This window comes from Nerophis lumbriciformis, linkage group LG24, assembly GCF_033978685.3.
Source record: "Nerophis lumbriciformis linkage group LG24, RoL_Nlum_v2.1, whole genome shotgun sequence".
NCBI lineage: Eukaryota > Metazoa > Chordata > Actinopteri > Syngnathiformes > Syngnathidae > Nerophis > Nerophis lumbriciformis.
The window spans coordinates 24335001-24356516 of record NC_084571.2 but is presented as its reverse complement, the minus strand read 5'-3'; the positions used below and the strand labels follow the sequence as shown (position 1 = coordinate 24356516).

At 40.5% G+C, this 21516-nt stretch overlaps 1 protein-coding gene across 1 annotated transcript in view; it reads left to right on the top strand.

Annotated features, from left to right (window-relative positions):
• LOC133620381 (E3 ubiquitin-protein ligase KCMF1-like) overlaps positions 1–16459 on the top strand; it is a 46954-nt gene extending 30495 nt beyond the window's left edge. The window contains exons 5-7 of the mRNA XM_061981842.2: positions 4257–4437; positions 11159–11477; positions 15481–16459. Coding sequence (XP_061837826.1) covers positions 4257–4437; positions 11159–11477; positions 15481–15799 — 819 coding nt within the window. The 3' untranslated portion in view covers positions 15800–16459. The remainder of the gene's footprint in view (positions 1–4256; positions 4438–11158; positions 11478–15480) is intronic.
• Positions 16460–21516: the final 5057 nt, after the last annotated feature.

Genomic DNA, 21516 nt, shown 5'->3' with positions numbered 1-21516 from the left:
AAAGTATGAAAATGAAAAATATGAGCATGTACAATACTCAATACTTGGTTGGAGCTCCTTTTGCCTCAATTACTGCGTTAATGCGGCGTAGCATGGAGTCGAAGAGTTTCTGGCACTGCTCAGGTGTTATGAGAGCCCAGGTTGCTCTGATAGTGGCCTTCAACTCTTCTGCGTTTTTGGGTCTGGCATTCTGCATCTTCCTTTTCACAATACCCCACAGATTTTCTATGGGGCTAAGGTCAGGGGAGTTGGCGGGCCAATTTAGAACAGAAATACCATGGTCCGTAAACCAGGCACGGGTAGATTTTGCGCTGTGTGCAGGCGCCAAGTCCTGTTGGAACTTGAAATCTCCATCTCCATAGAGCAGGTCAGCAGCAGGAAGCATGAAGTGCTCTAAAACTTGCTGGTAGACGGCTGCGTTGACCCTGGATCTCAGGAAACAGAGTGGACCGACACCAGCAGATGACATGGCACCCCAAACCATCACTGATGGTGGAAACTTTACACTAGACTTCAGGCAACGTGGATCCTGTGCCTCTCCTGTCTTCCTCCAGACTCTGGGACCTAGATTTCCAAAGGAAATGCAAAATTTGCTTTCGTTAGAAAACATGACTTTGGACCACTCAGCAGCAGTCCAGCTCTTTTTTTCCTTAGCCCAGGTGAGACGCTTTTCGCGCTGTTTCTTGGTCAACAGTGGCTTGACACGAGGTATGCGGCAGTTGAAACCCATGTCTTTCAAGCGTCTCTTGGTGGTGGATCTTGAAGCACTGACTCCAGCAGCTGTCCACTCCTTCTGAATCTCCCCCACATTTTTGAATGGTTTTTTTTTCCCAATCTTGACCAGGGCGCGGTGATCCCTATCGCTTGTACACTTTTTCTGACCACAGTTTTTCCTTCCCTTTGCCTCTCCATTAATGTGTTTGGACACAGAGCTCTGAGAACAGCCAGCCTCTTCAGCAATAACCTTTTGTGTCTTTCCCTCCTTGTGCAATGTGTCGATGGTTGCCTTTTGGACAGCTGTCAAATCTGAAGTCTTCCCCATGTTTGTGTAGGCTTCAGAACTGGACTGAGAGACCATTTAAAGCCCTTTGCAGGTGTTTTGAGTTAATCAGCTGATTAGTTTGTGGCACCAGGTGTCTTCAAAATTTAACCCTTACACAATATTCTAATTTTGTGACACACGGAATTTTGGATTTTCATTTGTTGCCACTTCAAATCATCAAAATTAAATGAAATAAACATTTGAATGCATCAGTCTGTGTGCAATGAATAAATATAATGTACAAGTTACACCTTTTGAATGCAATTACTGAAATAAATCAAGTTTTTCAAAATATTCTAATTTACTGGCTTTTACCTGTATATAAGGTGAGCGCTATTGACAGCTTGCAAAAAATTCCAAAAAAACAATCACATTGTCATTATGAGGTATTGGGTGTCGAAGTTTGAGGACAAAAATGAATTTATTCCATGTAGGGGTTTGGCTGTAACATAAGGATACTTAGGATAATAAGAAATTCAGTATATTTTCCATAATGGAGGTGAATATTATTAGCTTAGTGGAGCGGCACCTCACTTTGTACGCAGACACACAGTTAGCTGCTAGCTTCGCAGCCGGGATGACTAAAAATAAATAGTCAGGAAGGGGGGAATGGTGTTTATGATCGGCATTAATTGGCGATGGTGATCACATACTTTTTCATGAAAATTGTCCAATGTTGATTGGTGGCCGTTTTCTCTACTTAATTCCATCACAACATAGATTTGAGGAGCAAGCTATGTCATTGTTTAAAGTTGCTGCATCACATCCGAACATGCATCTTTATTTGCAAAATGACAACTGCCATTTTTTGATGTCTTTTAAAGCCTGCAGCGGTAGTTTTCTCAAGTGCTGCAGCACATTCCGTGTGTCAGGTAGTGATGGGATCGGCAGTTCTTTTGACTGTACTGAATCACTAGAATCAGTTCCTTAAATTGAGTCGTTCAAAAAATTCGTTCACCGAATTCCCCCCCCCCCCCCCCCCCCCCCCCCCCCCAAAAATAGGAGGGGAGGGGGGGCGTGCGTAGTACAGTACAGTGCAGACATTCGCGGGAGAAGCAGCAAATAGGGTGAACGCGAGTCCCTACACAGCTCTGTGCATGCAGTACACCAGGCAGTGAGTGACTGACACAGCGCCACAGTCAGCACAGTTCAGTACGTGAACCTGAATCACTTCTGCTGCAGCAGTTCTGTGTGCAGGTCGGCGAATCATGAGTCAGTCAGTAACAGCTTCCCCAGCGGCAGGTCTCGGTGTGTGTCAGTTTGCGAACGACACAAGCCCTCAGCACCCAATGAACGACGCGCACAGTGACTGAACGAGAGCCTCAATGTGACGTCAGTTCTCTGTGTCAGTAGGTTCGCGAGTCCTGATTCTGTCGTTCACTGAGTGATTCATGTCGTTAATCCGCGGTGAACGAATCGTTCGCTCAGTCCCTTCCCCCACCCCCATGATGAATAGCTGGCTGCTTCGTTCGCCGACGTCGAGGGTTCAGTGAGTCACAGAATGCGCCAGTTCCACTCATACCGGCATGGTCGCGGCGGAGCTCAACTGAACTGAGAAAGGAACGAATCAGTTCATGAAGTGATTCGGTTCAGTACGTTCACTCAAAAGATTCGTTCGTTCGAACGAATTGTTCGCGAACGACACATTAGTGTCAGGTTTGAGTGTGTGAGCCTTGCAAGTGTTGGCGTTGTCATCCACACAGAGATCTCTGGGGACTGCAGTGTTTATAGAAGCACTTTGAATTAGACGCCGCGGTGGGAAAAATGACTTCAAAAGATTGTGTTATGATGGAGAACCAAAAAAAAAAAGTGAAAATAGCCGCGCTACTGTGTTCCGTGCAAATGGCTGCTACAAGACATGTGCAGAAGTAGCAAGTAGATTATATCATGTTTTCTGCTTCATTTCCAAACACAAAGCTATAAAAAGTATAGGACACTGCACGAAAAAACTAGAATATGCAGTTTCAGGAGAAATTGCGTGTGAATGCTGAAATGTGTAAGCCAATTTAAATGCTAACGTTAGCATGCTAACAGTTAGAATGCGTCATGTACCAAATTTTTTGACTACGAAGCGTATGCATGTAAAATTAGCTAAAAAAAAAATAAGTTAACATAGTAACAGTTGGCATGTGAGGTGTTCCGCTGCAAAATTGGCAAAAAAAAAGTTAGCATGGTAACAGTTGCCATGTGTAAAGTACCAAGTTATAGGACTAAGGTGTTCAGCTGCAAAATTGGCTAAAAAAGTTATCATGTGTCAAGTACCAAGTTATATGACTCTGAGGCATTTGGCTGTAACAATGGCTAAAAAAGTTAGCATGGTAATGTTAGCATGTGTCAAGTAACAATTTGTATGACTTCAGTGGCAAAATTGGCTAAAAAAGTTAGCATGTGTCAAGTACCGAGTTATATGACTCTGAGGCATTTGGCTGCGAAATTGGCTAAAAAAGTTAGCTTGGTAATGTTAGCATGCTACCATGTGTCAAGTACCAAGGTATAGACTCTGAGGTGTCTGGCTGTAAAAAGTTAACCGCATGTGTCAAGTACCAAGCATGGTAGCATGGTAATGTTAGCATGTGTCAAGTACCAAGCATGGTAGCATGGTAATGTTAGCATGTGTCAAGTACCAAGCATGGTAGCATGGTAATGTTAGCATGTGTCAAGTACCAAGCATGGTAGCATGGTAATGTTAGCATGTGTCAAGTACTAAGTTATATCTCTCTCAGGCGTTTGGCTTCGAAATTGGCAAAAAAGAGTTAGCATGCTAAATGTTAGCATGTGTCAAATACTTAGTTATTTGACTCTGAGGTGTTTGGCTGCAAAATTGGATAAACAAGTTTGCATGCTAATGTTAGCAGTGAGGCTAAGCCAATCAGTGGCCACGATACTGAAAAGCGCAGCGTGATTGTTTTAGTATCGTGGAGTGGCCAATACTACTGTAGTATTGATATTTTTGCTTCATTTGACCATTTTTGTGCTTGAAAATGCTTTATTTAGGGCAAAATGACGTAGAATATGCTTTGTTACTGATAACACAAAGCTAAGATATAAATGTTGTGTTCAGAAGTTTAGCATACATTGATTGGTTTTAGTATCTTTAATGTACAAAATGTGTCAAGGTGGTTACCGCATCCTTCAATTTTTATTTATGCGGCCCTCGCTGGAAAAAGTTTGGACACCCCTGCTGGAGATTACCTTCCTTAACACCGACTCCCACGACGAGTCGAGCGGTGTGCGACACGTGCGGCGGATGTTCCACCCCGGGCGTGGACTGGGAGGTCCTCGGGCTCGGCGGTCCAACATGCACTTCACCAGCAACACCACCGGGGGGCTCTCGACCAGTCAGAACACTTCTCAGAGCTCCAACTACAGCCGGGAGGCCATGGACCCCATTGCAGGTGTGTGCCACTTTGCAGCTGCCCCGCCCACTTTTCATCTGCCTCAACGGCTGGAGTTTGCCTTCCTTGCCAGCTGTGCCATAACAAGGCTTCATGTTTGGCTGGCACGGCTATCAAGTAGTTAGTTTAGTTCATGGGTGTCAAACTCTGGCCTGCAGGCCAAATTTGGCCCGCCGTGTAATTTCACTTGGCCCTTGAGGCGATATCAAATTAACACTATAGCTGGCCCTGCGGCGATATCAAATTAACACTAGAGCTGGCCCGCCGATTATATACAGCGACGGTGCCGCGGTAACACCGCATTCACCACTAATTCTCATACTTGCCAACCCTCCCGGGAGACTCCCAAACTTCACTGCCCCACCCGAAAATTGTCACGTCGGCTTTTCATCCAGTCCAACAAGTGCTGGCCCAGTCACATATGTGCAGCTTTTACACGCACACACAAGTGAATGCAATGCGTACTTAATCAACAGCGATACAGGTTACACTGAGGGTTGCTGTATAAACAAATTTAACACTGTTAGAAATATATGCCACACTGTGAATCCACACCAAACAAGAATAACAAACACATTTCGGGAGAACATCCGCACCGTAACACAACATAAACACAACAGAACAAATACCCAGAACCCTATGCAGCACTAACTCTTCCGGGACGCTACAAGGTGTGTGTGGTGGGGGGGGTTTGGTGGTAGCTGGGTGTGTATTTTGTAGCGTCCCGGAAGAGTTAGTGCTGCAAAGGGTTCTGGGTATTTGTCTGTTGTGTTTATGTTGTGTTACGGTGCGGATGTTCTCCCGAAATGTGTTTGTCATTCTTGTTTGGTGTGGATTCACAGTGTGGCGTAAATTTCTAACAGAGTTAAAGTTGTTTATACGGTCACCTTCAGTGTAGCCTGTATTGCTGTTGATTAAGTATGCATTGCATTCACATGTTTGTGCGTACAGAAGCAGCACAAATCTTGTGACTGGGCCGGCACATTGTTAGAATGGATGAAATGCGTATGTGACGACAGCTCGTAGAGGACGCCCCCAAGACTGTGGTCCGGGTGGAACACGAGATATAATGACTGATGAACACCTTCGTTCGATAATGAAGGTTGCGTCAGCTCAAAGCCTGAGCCCCGACATTAATAAACTAGCATCCAAGAAAAGATGCCAGGTATCTGGCTTGGGCACATCAGATTAGATCAGTGTTGCAAACTGAGCAGTTTAAAGTCCTGAATGGTTGGTTTATTCATTATTTTATTTTCAAATGTATTAGCCTGTGGAAAAAGTTAATGTTGATATTTACCTCAGAAGGCTGCAAATAGAAAAGAGGCATTACATTTTTATTTAAATTGTATTTGATATGCCATTGATATTTTTTAATTATTATTATTATTGTTTGAAACTCGATTTTGCATGTCACTATAAAGTTATATAAGCCTTGCTTGTTCAATATTCAATGCAAAACTTGTTTGGGTCCCTATTGAAAGGTTAATTTGTTCAAACTTGGCCCGCGGCTTTGTTCAGTTTTAAATTTTAGCCCACTCTGTATTTGAGTTTGACACCCCCTGGTTTAGTTAGTAACATTGCATATTTAAAGTTTGCAACCATTTATGTGTTGTTGTACATAAGCTAGCTGCTGTTTAAAAACCGTTACTTTGAGCAAGTTGCAGACATAGTCACAAGTTTACATTCTTTGATCATAAGCAGCAATGCTGTTAATTTGTTTATTGTGTAAATGCTTCAAAGCATTCACACATATGCTTTTCTACACCAAAATTCATCTATCTATTCTTCTACTTCTTCAGATTTTGGTGCGCTCTACCTTCCACATTTTTCATCCGATTCCAACCGTTCCAACTTCAAACTGTTCAGGCTTTCCCTTGACAAATTCCAAAAATTCCCAGAATTCTAGGTTTTCCGGGACATTTTTCACCTTTCAAAATGAATTGGCCATTTTTCAAACTTCCACCATTTCCACATTTTTAAACCGATTCAAACCATTCCACCTTCAACACATTCCACTCATCATGCACATCCAGAATATCATATTTACAAGTTCAAAAAAATGTCAGGAATTCCCAGAATTCACAGTTTTCCAAACCCTATTTCCACCCTTTTTTCTGTCGACTACTCCATCCACATTTTTCAACCCACTTCAACTGTTCCACCGTCAAATCATTACTCTTAATCAGGACAAAAAACTAAGTTGTTTTTTTAACTGGAAAAATTCCCGGTTTTCCCGAAATTCCAGGAATTCCGTAATACCATTTCTCAATTAAAAATGTTACTACTTCAACATTTCTCGACCGTTTTTAAAAATTCCAACACCAACTGAATGAGAACATTCAGAACATTCAAGTCTTTTAACATTTTCAAAAAATGTCCTGCTTTGCCCGGAATTCCCAAATTTTCATGAAATTCCTATTGAAGTTAATGGGACATTTAAAAAAATTCCACAACTCATAAATGTTTCATCTAATTTAAACCGTTTCAACTTCAAAATATTCAGCCTGTTCAGGAATTGTGTGCTCTCCTTCAACAATTCTAAAAATGTTTCCGGATTTCCTAGAATTCCCAGTTTTTAGGGACATTTACCCCATTCAAAATGAACTGGCCATTTTTTAAACTTCCACCATTTCCACATTTTTCAACCTATTCAAACCATTCCAACATCAATACATTCCACTCATCCTGGACATTCAAACTAACACTTTCCCAGGTTCCAAACCAAATTCCGGTTTCCCTGGAAATTCAAACTCTTCAACATTCAAACTATTCTTACATTCTATCAGCATTTCAGTTCAACTTCAGCATTGGAGCATTCATACGCAATTCCTTTAGGAATTGCCTCATCTAGTTATTGATATGAACTCTTCTTTTTCCAGGGAGCATTTTTAACTACAGTCGTCCCTTGTTTAATTAATTTATCTAATTGGTTCTTGGCCTGACCCTGGTAAAGAAATGTCCACAAAGTCTGATTAATATTATAATTCACATGAAGTCACAGCCATAGAGTCACCTTTACACTCCAATATAGTAGCTTTGAGTGTGTTCAACCGTAGATTATAGGTAGCATGGAGGATCCTCCAAGCATCGTCGCTATGGTCGTCACCCAGCCACTACAACACGGCCACGACGTGAAAATATTTAATCACATCCTGGATAATTCCTCTAAGTTAGACCTGGGCTTCCATGTGCTTAAACCACGAGCATAAGTTTTTTCGTAAAATCTTGGTCAGCATGAGAGTCGCAGCTCTGATTGTTAGCTGGGTTGTTAGCATTCCATAGTGGGTTTTAGCTGTCATCTCACCAATGTCATGTGAAGATGAGCTGCATCAACATCTCCACTTAGCATTGCCGTCTCTTTAGCATTAAGTGGCGATACTTCTCATGGCTCGTCTTTTGATATCGCTCACGTCAAAGTCTCACCAATGTGGAGAGGTGTTATTGACGAGGCAGGGGTTGAAGACGAAGTGCATCAAAAAGTTGGTCAACTTGAGTATCTTGGTGGTAGTCGCCGTGTAGTTGTTAGCATTGTTCGCATTTAACGCGGAAACAATAGCCTAGCTTGGAGAATATCTTCATGGATCTCCGCAACTAAATAGAAAATAAGACAAATACTGCAGCGTAATACGTATAAGACGGTTTAATGATAAATCGTGGTAAAACTCCTCGTTTTATATTAAAATGATCGTAAACCTTGATAAGAATGAAGTCACGGACCGGTACACTGGCCATTTAGTGGAGAAACAAGCTAGCGCTAGCTATCTTGAATACTATCGTCTTTAAAAGACGACATTCACTGTTCTAAACTTATGTAAACTAAGATATTTGTGTACATTAAACGTACAGGCACGTACAGATCAATCCATACTTGAAACAATATGTCAACAGGAAGTGAATTTGTATGATGTTACATAAACCGGCTGTGACGCACCAAACACACAGAATTTTATTTATTTAAAAATAAAGACAACAAACTTTTACAAAATAAAATGGAAGAAGATTAACATATATAAACACTCAAATAAAAATAATATGTCTCCTTAATAGCCAGAACATTATTATAGAACATATTTCTTTGGCCAAGAAAATATAGTGTGTAGCTATTTATTTATTGTATTTATATATTTAAAAAAAAACTTGGTTATAAGTGTGATCATTTTGGTCATAGCTGTGATCTGGAATTTTCATATTCTTACACCCCATGTTTTCCAATCTATAGTGTAGTGGGTTATAAGCCCCACCCACTAAATTTTAGAAGATTTTTTTTCCATATATTAGCCGCACTGGACTATTAGTCGCAGATATATACGTTGTGAAATGAGTTATTTATACAGTAAGTAAATGTTTATTTACATACCTTAATTTAGGGCTAGGCGATATGGCCTTTTTTTAATATCTCGATATGTTTAGGCCATATCACGATACACCATATATATCTGGATATTTTGCCTTAGCCTTGAATGAACACTTGATGCATATAATCACACCAGTATGATGATTCTGTGTCTACATTAAAACATTCTTGTTCATACTGCATTAATATATGCTCATTTTTTTAACTTTCATGCAGAGAGGGAAATCACAACTAAGTCAATTTACCAAAAGTGTATATATTGAACAGTTATTAAGCAGTGGCACAAACATTCATGTCATTTCAAAAGAGAAAGTGCAAGATTGCCAGAGACATTTTAAAACAAGCTATAAGTGCACTTTTGTGCATGATGTCACACAAGATGTTTCAATAACTGTCAAATAAAAATGAGTTGCATAATAGGTTCCTGCGGACGTTATCTCCTTCTGTTTACTTTTTTTTTTTCATACGGTGTTGATCTGGAAATAGTTGCTTCGGCATTTTGTTGGTGTGGCACCGGCCGGAGATGTTGACATGCGGAGTTTCAAGCACTCTTCATTCTCTAGCGGGTGACTTTTCAAATGATGCTACATTAGCAGTGCTGCTACTTTTTGTATTCCCGCTTGAAGCCAAACCACCGCCAGACGATGCATCCCGTGCTGTTTTTCTTGGGAATTAATTCTTCCTCCATTTGTTACCAGATTCACACCTTCTCTCTCTCGTATTACCACCCGCACCTCACCGTTAGCATCACAGCTAACGTTACCATGTTGCTACCTGTCTGCTCCGCGGAAGAGTGTGACGTTGCACACGTGATGTGTGTAAGAAGGTGCGCTTGGTTTACGTCTCTGTGAGAAGGAGAGACCAGAAAGAGTGGGAAACGCATGCAGTGTAATGCCCGCAGCTAAAAGCAACTGCGTGGGAATGTATACTCGAATATCACGATATAGTCATTTTCTATATCGCACAGAGACAAACCCGCAATATATCGATATATTGCCCAGCCCTGCCTTAATTGTTTCCAAACAGTGCCTGTAACATGGCAGTAAAACGGCTGATCAAACAAAACAGAAGTAATTGTCATGGACCCACTAGCTGCGGAGCTAACTCAATAACTCCACGGTGACGTTTTGGTGAATTTACTGAGGACTTTGTGAAACTGAAACAATACAAAAAGAATGCCATTGTAAGTTAATAATACTAATAAGTATATTAGCTAATGCTAATGACGCTAGCTTCATTACATTCCAACAGCACGTACAAATATGCATGAAAACACTCCTACAGACATCACACATGGGACGGTTCAGTAAGTAAGAATTGTTGTAGTTATATTGTAAAACTTACAAAAGTTGCTTGTTGCTTGGTATGAAGAATCCATACCAGTAGGAACGCTATGGACGGTTAGAAGACGTAACAGGGCTTCTACTTCCGGTTGAAGGCTCAGTCTAAAACAGGATGGCAATGCAGCACCTGCAGTGAGCGAACTTGTCCAAAAAATGGCGCCGTAGCACAAACACACCTTTTCCTTTTCTTGTTTTAAACTATTTGCATTAGGACCGTCAGCGAAGAAAAATCCATCAATAAGCCACACCGTTTTATAAGCCGCAGGGTTCCAAGCGTAGGAAAAAAGTAGCTGCTTATAGTACCGAATTGACAGTAAACACTAAAGTATGTACTTTTGTTAATTAAAAAATATATATATATTTATATTTTTTTGCGATATAGTAAAGCTGCAATATTTAAAGCATGATGTGGCGAGTTACGACCGTACACAAATGTTTAACTTGTTTTGGATTTTCTCTAATTTAATTCTCCACATGCTGAAATACATAATTGTGTGCACCTGAATATTTCAACAAGTCAAGCTAAAGGTTTTTTTTTTTTTTTTGTATTATTATTATTAAATCAACATAAGATACACTTACCATTATTTAGTGCACCAACCCAAAAACCCTCCCTCCCCCATTCTCACTCATTCACACAAAAGGGTTGTTTCCTTCTGTTATTAATATTCTGGTTCCTACAGATACAGTCTGCAAGGGATACAGTCCGTGAAGCACACATGATTGTGTGTGCTGCTGGTCCACTAATAGTACTAACCTTTAACAGTTAATTTTACTCCTTTTTATTCATTACTAGTTTCTATGTAACTGTTTTTATTTTATTTTATTTTATTTTTTGTTCAAGAAAATTTGTTTTTAAATTATTTTTTGATTTTTTTTTTTAAAACTAAAGGACATTATCTTCACCAGACCAGGTTGTCAATGAAATTAGATTGTTTCATTGATTGTCAATCTGAAGGTTTAAAACCAACATTTTAGTCCGGGACAATAAAAACAACTTTTAATCTGATTCTTCTTCTTGCAGAGCTCTTATCCCAGCTTTCTGGCGTACGCCGCTCGGCGGGGGGCCAGCTCAGCTCGGGCCCCTCGGCCTCGCAGCTGCAGCAGCTCCAGATGCAACTCCAGCTCGAGCGGCAGCAGGCTCAGGCGGCGCGACAGCAGCTGGAGACGGCGCGAAACGCCACGCGGGGGGGCGGCCGCGCCAACGCCATCCTCAACGCCAACTCGGCTGGGACCAACCCCAACCTGAGCGCCAACCACAACAGCAACCCCAGTCCCAGCCCGGGCCCCTCAGAGGGCCACACGCAGCACACGGCGCACAGCTCACAGTTTCTACTCAGCAGGTTGGCAAATGTTTCACACCTTGCTTCTTAGAGAAATTATGCAGCAGTTACTTTGTAGGGCCACCAGGTGACGACTGCAGAGTTGGGATTGTATGAATACCAGCATGTCGCTTTTGATGGGATTTGATTGAAATATTTAATGTATAGTATGGCACTAACAGCTGTAGCTGTAGGTAACCTCCTGATTTTTTTTTTTTTTTTTTTTTTATTAACCAATGTGCAACCCTAAGGCCCAAAATAGGTTAAAAAAAAAAAGGTAGCATGCTAGTGTTAGTAAAGCTGTCTGAGGCTGAGCCAATCAGTGGCCATGTTACTGAACAGCAAGGTCCAATTTGCCCAGGGAGTTTTTCCACAATATTTTTGTAATGAAATGGCGTTATTTTTTTATTGCAAAGTTGTTGGGATACAAAGTCTATTGTCTGAAGAACTATTTTGGTCCCATTGACTGTGGGGACTTGTCCAGGGTTACCCCGCCTACCGCCCGAATGCAGCTGAGATAGGCCCCAGCACCCCCCGCGACCCTGAAATGGACAAGTGGTAGATAATGGATGGATGGATGACTCCCATTTAAACTATTTTAAAAAGACTGTCATCCTGGTATATTACTATCCTTTTTCCATGAAAACCCAATGAATCTCATTCTGGGCAACTGTGAAAACAATAAAATATTGTGTAATTGTGCCTTTCAACCACCAGATGGCACCAAAAAACCATGACCATGAGCTTTGATAAGCGTAAATAAGTTAAACTCCCATTAAATCACTGAAATACTAGGAAAATACAATACGTCTGAAAATGTCATGAAGGTGTAAGTGTTTAATATTGTCCGATAATGATAATTATTGATAATTTTTATTACCTATTGAAAATAAAGACCAGAAAAGAAATACATTAAATCTAAACATAATTATTTCCTCTGATTATCTTCCCCTCAGCTATCAAGGCAGAAAGGAAATGTCAACACAAGCATGGAAAACACTCAACTAATGTAAAACAAAATTATAAAATTGAACACTTAACAATACGCTCTTAAAATGAAGGTGCAAAAATAAGGAATATGTAATAAATGTTTAATAAAGTGTAACAAAATAGTGTGAAAATGTAAACTTATAGAAACCTGAAAATAACTATTTTCTGCAAGTTTAGTGCCAGGAAGCTACAGCTGTGTCTTGGTGGGGACGAGCACCTTGCATCATTCACAGACCACATTGTCTGTGAATGATGCCGTCCCTTTTTATTAAAAAAATTAAATTAAATTAAAAAAAAATGCCATACTGCCTCTGTGACTTTTCCTGTTTTATCCACAATTTCTTCATTTTGACTTTGTCTTCTCACTCCATGCAAAGAATCAACTGTGAGACAACAGGATGGCCATGTAGCTATATAGTTACCTTTTACACTGATCAGTGATCACCTCCTGCGTTGCTCTGTTACTGGAGAGCGAGCGTCTTTGTTCATGCAACCAACCTTGCTTTGCAACTTCTGCTTTCTTCCGACGAAGAAGAAAAATTAAATATCCAACGTTTCAACGAATGCATTTTGTATTGATATCGATTACGTGTCTATCCTGAATTCTTTATATATACTGATATCGTAAATGAAATTAAAATTATTGTAGGCAGTTATATACACAACATGGCAGATATATATACTGTATATATGAACGTATATAAAATACTCAAACTCAACCAAGTCCTGTCTGCTTTTGCTCCCATTCTAGCTAAGTAGGCGTACTGTATCAAAATCAGTGTTATGAATTCTTGACCTATTCAAGTCTGTAATTACCCAACCTCAAATAGTCTACCGTGCAACTTACTTTTTAGAAATATTAAATGTTTTTGCCTTTTCCCCATTACAAAAAAAACATTATTTTTTACTAAAAGACTATAAAACATTTAAAAAAAAACTTATATTGGTAGATAGATCGTAGGTTGTTAAAAGATTTCAAGCATTGAAAATTAAAAAATTATATATATATATATATATATATATATATATATATATAATATACCGAGAGAGATATATATATATACTGTATATATATATATATATATATCTATATATATATATATATATATATATATATATATATATATATATATATTAGGGGTGTAACGGTACACAAAAATTTCGGTTCGGTACGTACCTCGGTTTAGAGGTCACGGTTCGGTTCATTTTCGGTACAGTAAGAAAACAACAAAATATAAATTTTTTTGGTTATTTATTTACCAAATTTGTAAACAATGGCTTTATCCTTTTAACATGGGGCGGTATAGCTCGGTTGCAGGTTCGATCCCCGCTTCCGCCATCCTAGTCACTGCCGTTGTGTCCTTGGGCAAGACACTTTACCCACCTGCTCCCAGTACCACCCACACTGGTTTGAATGCAACTTAGATATTGGGTTTCACAATGTAAAGCGCTTTGAGTCACTTGAGAAAAAGCGGTATATAAATGTAATTCACTTCACTTCACTTAACATTGGGAACACTATAATAATTCTGCCCACGTTTATCAAAATTAAAGTGCCTCAAGTTGTTGCTCAGATTAAATAAAATGACAAAACTTTTCTTCTACATATACAAAGTGCAACATTAAACAGTTTCAAGTCAGCTCATCATGCTTAATTTATTACAGCATTTGGTAAGCCTGTAGTTGATTTTTATTATGTAAATGTTATATTTTTATCAACATGTGATAGCAGGGACCCTGCCATTCAAAACTAGGCTGCTGCATTACTAATGATTAATGTAACTATAGCTGAAAAAATGGTACAATAGCAATAGGAGAGACTATTCATTCCTGAACACCATGGAGTTCATGTAGGCTTAATGATGCACTTACATTATTATATCAACTATCAGAGACAAACTCTTCATTTAACATAATGTCCTTTTTTGCTGCTTCAACACAGCTCAATCAACACAGAAAAAGGTAAAGTGAAATAACAGACAGGGCTTTGCTGTCCGTAACACGCACACACACACCGCAAAATGAGCTAACGTTACGCTAAAAGCGAATTAGCCTTCACCTCAAGCCAGGACTGCGAGCGAGCTGAGCTGCCTTTTATATTTCTAGAAGGTCAACGGGCTCATAGTGATGTTACTAGTAGTTGACTGGGAGGTGTTTATTATAATTTCGGGAGAGTCCGCAGCCTGATGCTTACCTGCTAAACGCTAAGCACTGACTACATGCGCTCTGAATACGCACTGCTGATTGGCTGTTACAGCTCTGTATGTAACCAATCACATGGTTGTGTGGGTGGGACAATGCTGGGTGCTGTGTACTGACAGAGACAGGCAGAAAGAAGCAGAGCAGCTTGTTAAGCTTTAGCTTAGCTTAATATGTTCGTGTGGAAACTCGTTCGGTACACCACCGAACCGAACCCCCCGTACTGAAACGGTTCAATACAAATACACATACCGTTACACCCCTAATAAATAAATATAATATATATATATATATATATATATATATATATATATCTCCATCCATCCATCCATCCATCCATCCATTTTCTACCGCTTATTCCCTTTTGGGGTCGCGGGGGGGCGCTGGAGCCTATCTCAGCTACAATCGGGCGGGAGGCGGGGTGCACCCTGGACAAGTCGCCAACTCATCGCAGGGCCAACACAGATAGACAGACAACACTCACATTCACAAACTAGGGCCAATTTAGTGTTGCCAATCAACCTATCCCCAGGTGCATGTCTTTGGAAGTGGGAGGAAGCCGGAGTACCCGGAGGGAACCCACGCAGTCACGGGGAGGACATGCAAACTCCACACAGAAGGATCCCGAGCCCGGGATTGAACCCAAGACTACTCAGGACCTTCGTATTGTGTATATATATATATATATATATATATATATAAAAATAAATACAATTGTTGACTTAGGACACTTTAATAGCGGGTCCTAAGAGTAAGTGTGTGTAACCAACCTTAGACTTGCACAAGGGTTAACTTGTTTGGTCAACTTTTAACAGGCTTTGTTGTTCCCCCGCAGGTTGAGTGAACCGCGGCTGTCGGAGGTGGAGCGCCAGCTGTGCGAGGCCCAGTGGGCCGACAGGAGCTTGTTTGTGACAGAGCTGCTGCTGTCCACGCTGCTGCCCGACGACGCCTCCTCCTCTGAGGACGAGAATGACTGTCCCGGCTCGTTGCGGAACTTCGCCGACTTCCAGTCCATGGGATGTGTGGAGGTCATGACGCTGGACGTGGCCCTGGAGAACCTCAACCTCAAAGAGACGGCGCCGCCTGCTAAGACGGCCAAAATGGCTACGAAAACGACGCCGGCCAAAAAAGAGCCGCCCGCCCCGCCCCTTTGATGACACGGCCCCGCCCTTTCCCGGAAGCACCGACGTAACCAAGACTGCGGTTCTTTTTTGGCTTCTTGGTTTTATTTTTGTTTTTATTCCTCAGTGATTTCGTCATTTCAGCTTCTGTGACGCCGCCCCTCCATGTTGTGTACGTCGAATAAAAGTAGCCAGACGAGGGAATGGGAAAGAGAATTCTATAAATATATTATTAAAACAAATCTATATGAAAGTTGATAATCAGGAAGTCCAGTGTGGCCCCCTGCTGGCTGCACACTGAACTTGTCTATTAATATTCACCCCAGCTAACAAGCATGAGCTTCAAACATCACAGTGACCACAAGGGAGCGCGATTCTACTCATCCCACACGGATAGTCTGCTGCATCCCCTCCCCTTCTTGTTGTGGGTCACATGACCCTGCTTTCGAAGACTCGACACTGACATGGCATATCCAGTGTCCCACCTGTGCACACTAACACGTGACATAAACGACCATTGACTGAACTTGGGAAGACGTTGTTGGTCGTCACCGTCATGCTGTCATCACGTCACTTGGAGGAGGGAATCCTGTGCGCTCTTTTCGATTACTTTCAGCCTCCACTGATAATACGTGAAGAATACAATGTATGCAACGTGCAGGTGAAATAAACCTTTCAGTGTGGAGGACAATACATTGTCTGCATGGACCTTTCATAACACATACTCTGATTATATATGCACTGTGTGTGTGTGTACATATACACATTTGAATATCGCTCTCTATATATACATATATATTATATACACATTTGAATATCGCTCTCTATCTATACATATAAATGTGTATGTATATATATATATATTTATATATGTATGTATAAGGGACTAAGCGGTAGAAAATGGATGTATGTATATATATATGTACGTATGTGTGTATATATATATATATATATATATATATATATATATATATATATATGTATATATATATGTATATATATATATGTGTGTGTGTATATATATATATATATATATATACACACATATATATATATATATATATACACATATATATATATATATGGGCAGCACGGTGGAAGAGAGGGGTTAGTGCGTCTGCCTCACAATACGAAGGTCCTGAGTTGTCGTGAGTTCAATCCCGGCCTCGGGATCTTTCTGTGAGGAGTTTGCATGTTCTCCCCGTGACTGCGTGGGTTCCCTCTCCGGGTACTCCGGCTTCCTCCCACCTCCAAAGAAATGCACCTGGGGATAGGTTGATTGGCAACACTAAAATTGGCCCTAGTGTGTTAATGTGAATGTGAATGTTGTCTGTCTATTTGTGTTGGCCCTGCGATGAGGTGGCGACTTGTCCAGGGTGTACCTCGCCTTCCGCCCGATTGTAGCTGAGATAGGCTCCAGTGCCCCCCGCGACCCCGAAGGGAATAAGCGGTAGAAAATGGATGGATATATAAATATATATGTAGTACATTAATTTGATAATCGATTAATCTGTCGATTATTACTTCGATTAATAATCGGATAAAAGAGACAAACTACATTTCTATCCTTTCCAGTATTTTATTGGAAAAAAACAGCATACTGGCGCCATGTTCTTTCAACTTGCCAAATAAAACAAGGAAAATGTTACAAAAATGCACACTTTTGACACCACTGCTATAGATAATAAAAAATTAAATCTGATAAATGTATCGATAAAAAGCAGAGCTTGACGACGCATGCGCGTTTAACACAACTCTCTCGCTCTCTCTGTCTCTCCCCCCCCCTCACGAATGCTGCTGCACGCACAATTTGTTTTGTTTTTAACCTTCTTAACCCTGAACGTACATTGAAAATACACGCAACCCTAACTCAAAATGCTGGACATTTGAGGCATTTAAGAAACGCCGCCCGACAACCCCGCAAAAGAGGACATGTCCGGTGAAAAGAGGACGTATGGTCAGGACATAGCCCGTTAGCTGCTAGCATGCTAGCAGCGATCAGTTTCACGTCCAGTGAAACCGATCGCTGCTAGTCCTCTTTTGCTATCAGTTAACGGGCTAGGATAGAATGACCATACGTCCCCTTTTCACCAGACATGTCCTCTTTTGCGGAGTTTCTTAAATGCCTCAAATGTCCAGCATTTTGAGTATTGTTTACGCAACGTGCAGTACGCTAATGTTGTGTCGTTCGCGAACGATTCGTTCGAACGAACGAATCTTTTGAGTGAACGTACTGAGCCGAATCACTTCATGAACTGATTCGTTCCTTTCTCAGTTCAGTTGAGCTCCGCCGCGACCATGCGTGGAACTGGCGCATTCTGTGACGTCGGCGAACGACGCAGCCAGCTACTCATCATGGGGGCGGGGGGAGGGACTGAGCGAACGATTCGTTCACCGCGGATTAACGACATGAATCACTCAGTGAACGACAACGCTCTCGCTCTCTGCTCTGCTTGCCCCAATGCCGCGAGTGATTCTCCTCCCGTCGCGGGGATATGTTTCATGCCATTGTCATCCGTTCTCCATTCATTCTCCAAGCTAACGTTGACTCAAGCCACATGAAAACAAACACACACATTATCTCAACACATAAAGTTATGAGAGTAGAGGAGACAGAAAGAAAGTCAGTGCAGGCAGGGCAAGGCTGAGCAGCAGCGACGCGAGGGGGAGGGGCTGGGGGTAAAGTGTAGGGCAGGCTGTTTGAGAAGATTTAAAATAAAAATAATAACTAATGTATGTACATATACATAGGCTATTATTTATCTTGATTTTTATATTATTTAAGCTATTTATTTTCTTTTTTATTGCATATTTAAGTTGATATTTCCATTTTTATATTTTTAAATGTAAGCTACAGAAATTTTAGTTTTAATGTTGGCTTTTCTGGCACTTGGTTTAATATTTGTTTAGTTTTATTTAAGGTAGCCTATTTATTTTCTTTTTGTTTGCACATTTAAGTTAATATTTTCTTTGTTATATTTTTAAACGTAGGCTACAGAACATTTAGTTTTTATGTTGGGATTTCTGGCTCTTAATTTATTTGTTTTATTTTGAAGGTATTTATTTTCTTTTTGTTTGCATATTTACAGAACTGCTGCTGCAGAAGTGATTCGGTGATTCGCCGACCTGCACACAGAACTGCTGCTGCAGAAGTGATTCGGTGATTCGCCGACCTGCACACAAAACTGCTGCTGCAGAAGTGATTCGTGATTCGCCGACCTGCACACAGAACTGCTGCTGCAGAAGTGATCCGTGATTCGCCGACCTGCACACAGAACTGCTGCTGCAGAAGTGATTCAGGTTCACGTACTGAACTGTGCTGACTGTGGCGCTGTGTCAGTCACTCACTGCCTGGTGTACTGCATGCACAGAGCTGTGTAGGGACTCGCGTTCACCCTATTTGCTGCTTCTCCCACGAATGTCTGCACTGTACTGTACTACGCACGCCCCCCCCCCCTCCTTTTTTTTGGGGGGGGGGGGGGGGGGGTGATTCGGTGAACGAATTTTTTGAACGAATCAATTTAAGGAACTGATTCTAGTGATTCAGTACAGTCAAAAGAACTGCCGATCCCATCACTACAGTACGCTACTTAATATGTCTGTGTGGAAACTCGTTCGGTCTTCGGTACACTTCCGCACCGAAAAGAAACCCCGTACCGAAACGGTTCGATACAAACACACGTACCGTTACACCCCTATTATTTTGATTACTGTTTCTCAGCTGTTTGTAAATGTTGCAGTTCATAAATAAAGGTTAAAAAAAAAAACGTAGCCTCTGCGCATGCGCATAGCATAGATCCAACGAATCGATGATTAAATTAATCGCCAACTATTAGTTGTTGCAGCCCTAATATGTATATATATATACATACATACATATATATGTATACATGTGTATATGTATGTATATGTATGTACACAAATATATGTATATACATATATATATATATATGTATATATATATATATATATATGTATACATATATATTTATATACATACATTTACAAATATGTGTGTATATATATATGTATATCTATATATGTATATATAGATAGATATATAGATATATATATATATATATATATATATATATATATATATATATATGTGTGTATATACAAACCCCATTTCCATTTGAGTTGGGAAATTATGTTCGATGTAAATATAAACGGAATACAATGATTTGCAAATCGTTTTCAACCCATATTCAATTGAATGCACTACAAAGACAAGATATTTGATGTTCAAACTCATAAATTTTTTATTTTTTTTGCAAATAGTAATTAACTTAGAATTTCATGGCTGCAACACGTGCCAAAGTAGTTGGGAAAGGGCATGTTCACCACTGTGTTACATCACCTTTTCTTTTAACAACACTCAATAAACGATTGGGAACTGAGGAAACTAATTGTTGAAGCTTTGAAAGTGGAATTCTTTTCCATTCTTGTTTTATGTAGAGCTTCAGTCGTTCAACAGTTCGGGGTCTCCGCTGTCGTATTTTACGCTTCATAATGCGCCACACATTTTCGATGGGAGACAGGTCTGGACTGCAGGCGGGCCAGGAAAGTACCCGCACTCTTTTTTTACAAAGCCACGCTGTTGTAACAGGTGCTGAATGTGGCTTGGCATTGTCTTGCTGAAATAAGCAGGGGAGTCCATGAAAAAGACGGCGCTTAGATGGCAGCATATGTTGTTCCAAAACCTGTATGTACCTTTCAACATTAATGGTGCCTTCACAGATAAGTTATCCATGCCTTGGCCACTAATGCACCCCCATACCATCACAGATGCTGGCTTTTGAACTTTGCGTCGATAACAGTTTGGATGGTTCGCTTCCCCTTTGGTCCGGATGACACAATGTCGAATATTTCCAAAAACAATTTGAAATGTGGACTCGTCAGACCACAGCACACTTTTCCACTTTGCATCAGTCCATCTTAGATGATCTCGGGCCCAGAGAAGCCGGTGGCGTTTCTGGATGTTGTTGATAAATGGCTTGCACTTGCAGATGTAGCGACAAACTGTATTTAGTGACAGGGGTTTTCTGAAGTGTTCCTGAGCCCATGTGGTGATATCCTTTAGAGATTGATGTCGGTTTTTGATACAGTGCCGTCTGAGGGATCGAAGGTCACGGTCATTCAATGTTGGTTTTCGGCCATGCCGCTTACGTGGAGTGATTTCTTCAGATTCTCTGAACCTTTTGATGATATTATGGACCGTAGATGTTGAAATCCCTAAATTTCTTGCAATTGCACTTTGAGAAACGTTGTTCTTAAACTGTTTGACTATTTGCTCACGCAGTTGTGGACAAAGAGGTGTACCTCGCTCCATCCTTTCTTGTGAAAGACTGAGCATTTTTTGGGAAGATGTTTTTATACCCAATCATGGCACCCACCTGTTCCCAATTAGCCTGCACACCTGTGGGATGTTCCAAATAAGTGTTTGATGAGCATTTCTCAACTTTATCAGTATTTATTGCCACCTTTCCCAACTTCTTTGTCACGTGTTGCTGGCATCAAATTCTAAAGTTAATGATTATTTGCAAAAAAAAAAAAAATGTTTATCAGTTTGAACATCAAATATGTTGTCTTTGTAGCATATTCAACTGAATATGGGTTGAAAATGATTTGCAAATCATTGTATTCCGTTTATATTTACATCCAGCACAATTTCCCAACTCATATGGAAACAGGGTTTGTATATACATATATATGTATATGTATATATATATATACACATATATATGTAT